The following is a 2,912-nucleotide window of genomic DNA, read 5'->3' on the forward strand; positions in this document are numbered from 1 at the left end:
AATTAAACATATATGAACATATTTCTTTGAATGTGGTGGAGTTGATGTAACACACGTGCATTTTCACTATTTCTGACATTTTATGAGCAAAGTATTTTTATAATAAGCAGATTAATCAGTTATATAAACAGTTACTTTCAAACAGTTTAGCCCAAATACCTCACATCCACCCACAATTTGTGACTTGTATGATGAGGAAATATTTAAATAAACTACAAGATAAATGCCCACATTAGTTACAGAGTGATGTGAAATATTTGGGACAGAAATCTATACTGTCCTAGGGCACATTAGCCTAATTTGATCACCGCTTGCTGCTGTAAACAGAGCACCGCAATGCAGATCCATAAATTTCACAAATGAGTTCCAGCTTTGCTCCAAACATTTATTTCATGTGCAGATGATTAAAACAAAGATCTGAGCTCAGGCCATTATTAGCTTCTGCCTGAACTCTGTGACCCCGTACTTATCGTTGACCCCCACCTGTGATTGTATCTTGATGAAGAAATCACTATCTCTGCCTTACTGTCAGCAGTCATGCCCGCCTTTTTTCCCCCCACCACACATCCTGCTGCCACTCTAACCTCCACATCACCTCTACTTCTCAGCAGTGTGTAAATGAAGAACGTGACCCAAAACATTGATTTAAAATCTTTTTAATATACAAAAAATACTTCAATTTTGGCTTCTTAGTACATGAATCACCTGAAACTGCTCCTCTAATAATACAGTGTAATTCTCTACTGTCTGTTAGCAAATGAAAAGTGCAAAGTAGTGGACTCTGTCCTCTGTCCACCACGCAGAGGAAAGGCTACTTCAATGCTCCAAAAGCAGTCAAGATCAAACCTTGATCCTACAGATGTATGTGTTCAAGACAGAAAGAGCAGGGGGCATAAGTGACCCGAGCCACGTGCAAAGTCAAACTCGTTTCCACAAAGATGTCCTGTGGGTGGAAATAATAATAATAAAAAAAGAGTCCAGGGTGAGCCAAAGCTTCAGTTAAAGTGGGTTCAAAGTCTGAGATAAAGCCACAGATAAATGGGCCAGCCTGTTTATCTGTTCTTCTCTCTCTGTCGGTGCTGCAGCTCCAAACAGCCCAGTCAAGTTTCCTGTCTTGATTTTGGTTATCCTGGTGTGTTTTCTGTCCTGCATACTCTTGCCCGCAAAAGCATCTGAGCAGGACTTCAGTGGCTGAACAGCTTTATTCCAAAAATGAAAAAAAAAGTCACTGTTAAGGGCAATACTGGTAAAACCCGAACTCCTTGCAGTAATGTCCAGCGGCTGTTACCGCTTCTTTTTCTGCTTTAAGGATTTCCTTCTTTTCAGAATCATCTCATACAGCTTGTCCATGCCCTCGTGAAGCCCCTCGCCTATTATAGCGCAGGCAGGTTGGATGTGGTAAGTGGTGGAGGGGGTGAGCTCGTGCAGGGCCAGCTGCTTCTCGATATCCGCCACCGGAAGGGATTTGGGCAGGTCCTGCTTGTTGGCGATGACCAGCAGCGGCGTGCCCTGGTTCTCCGCAAACTTGGTGACTTTGTGCAGTTCAGTCTTGGCCTCCTCCAACCTGTCCACATCTACCGAGTCCACGACGTATATGATTCCGTCAGTGCAGCGGCTGTAGGACTTCCACAGGGGCCTCAGCTTCTCCTGCCCCCCCACGTCCCAGAAATGACAACTGATGCCCTTCGCAGTGCAGTTGCTCAGCTTGATCTTCTCCGTGTTGAAGCCGATCGTGGGGACCGTGTTGACAAATTCATTAAATTTAAGTCTGTAAAGAACCGTGGTCTTCCCAGCAGAGTCCAAGCCCAGCATGACGATGTGAAGAGACTGGAAGGCAGAGATGCTGGAAACGCTGTTGCCCATTATGGCATTTATTCTGCAGCTGCTGGTTTTATCTCCCGATTCAAGGGGAAGAAAACAGTCCTAAAGCTCAGAGCCTTCCACTTCACGGGTAAAAAAATCCTTAGGTCGGGAGAGTGGAGAGCGGAGAAGCCCCGGTGCGCTGTGGATGACTGATGAGCTCTGCTGTGGCCCTCAGCAGCAGCAGCAGAGGACGCAGAGCTCCGTTCATTAGTATTCTCCTCACACACTCGCATCCATTTGGCGACGAAGGAAAGCTGCGCTGTAAGAACACTCCAGAGCCGGAGACAACAAGGATGACACCGAACAGCCCAAAGATCTCTCTGGAAATTGCGCACAAACAGCTCCGCGGTCCGCACCTGTGCGGAAGAAAATAACATCCACCGTTTAATTCACTCACTCCTGGAGAACACTCTCCTACACCCGCAACGCTCTCCGTGGCAGTGCTGTTGTGAGGCTGTGTGAGGCGGACAAATCAAAAGCGCCCCGCTACGCTCCACCCACCCGGGACATGCGCCAATGAGAGGGCGAGCCTCTGCGGCGATCGGGTTACTATAGACACGCGAGAGCCACAACTGACAAACATGCACAGCCAGCGTTCATAGAGCCATGGAGGAGTGTTTGTGCATGAAGCTTTGTTTTATTTGAATTATCAGGCTGACCGAAAGAAACACAAACAGGCAGAAATGGATGGAATGAAACAGGAAGGTGTGCAGATCAACGGCGTTAACATGTTAAAGAAACTGGGTGTAGTTTAGTAATCGCATGGAAATCGCATAGTCAGGTGCGCCACCTTCTGGTGAAACACAGGAGGCATGCAAAAGCTGAAAGGAAACCTTTCAATCTCACGTGGGTTAATAAAGATTTCCTGTTGTGTAAAATAAATAAATAAATAATAAAGGTTGCCCGTATTTAAGCTCGTGTAAATGACTTGTTGGCTATAATATGTGAAACATACTCCATACAAGTCATTTTGAGCCACAAACAGCATTCCTATCACAAAGTAGAAGCTGCTAGAAGTTTTTGGAAAGGTCACTTTTATATATAATTTA

The 2,912-nt window shown here is 45.6% G+C and overlaps 1 protein-coding gene across 1 annotated transcript; it reads right to left on the reverse strand.

Moving 5' to 3' along the window:
* Positions 1 to 679: 679 nt before the first annotated feature.
* Positions 680 to 2,298, reverse strand: LOC134644829 (ADP-ribosylation factor-like protein 4C). Its single transcript, XM_063497935.1, has one exon. It carries the CDS (start codon positions 1,861 to 1,863, stop codon positions 1,285 to 1,287), a length of 579 nt encoding a protein of 192 aa, XP_063354005.1. The 5' UTR covers positions 1,864 to 2,298; the 3' UTR covers positions 680 to 1,284.
* Between the last annotated feature and the right edge of the window lie 614 nt (positions 2,299 to 2,912).

Source organism: Pelmatolapia mariae, linkage group LG16_19 (genome assembly GCF_036321145.2).
Source record: "Pelmatolapia mariae isolate MD_Pm_ZW linkage group LG16_19, Pm_UMD_F_2, whole genome shotgun sequence".
NCBI classification, from domain to species: Eukaryota; Metazoa; Chordata; class Actinopteri; order Cichliformes; family Cichlidae; genus Pelmatolapia; species Pelmatolapia mariae.

Excerpts from the sequence above, each read along its gene's own strand:
- LOC134644829 (XM_063497935.1), bottom strand. The coding sequence starts at position 1,863 with ATGGGCAACAGCGTTTCCAGCATCTCTGCCTTCCAGTCTCTTCACATC.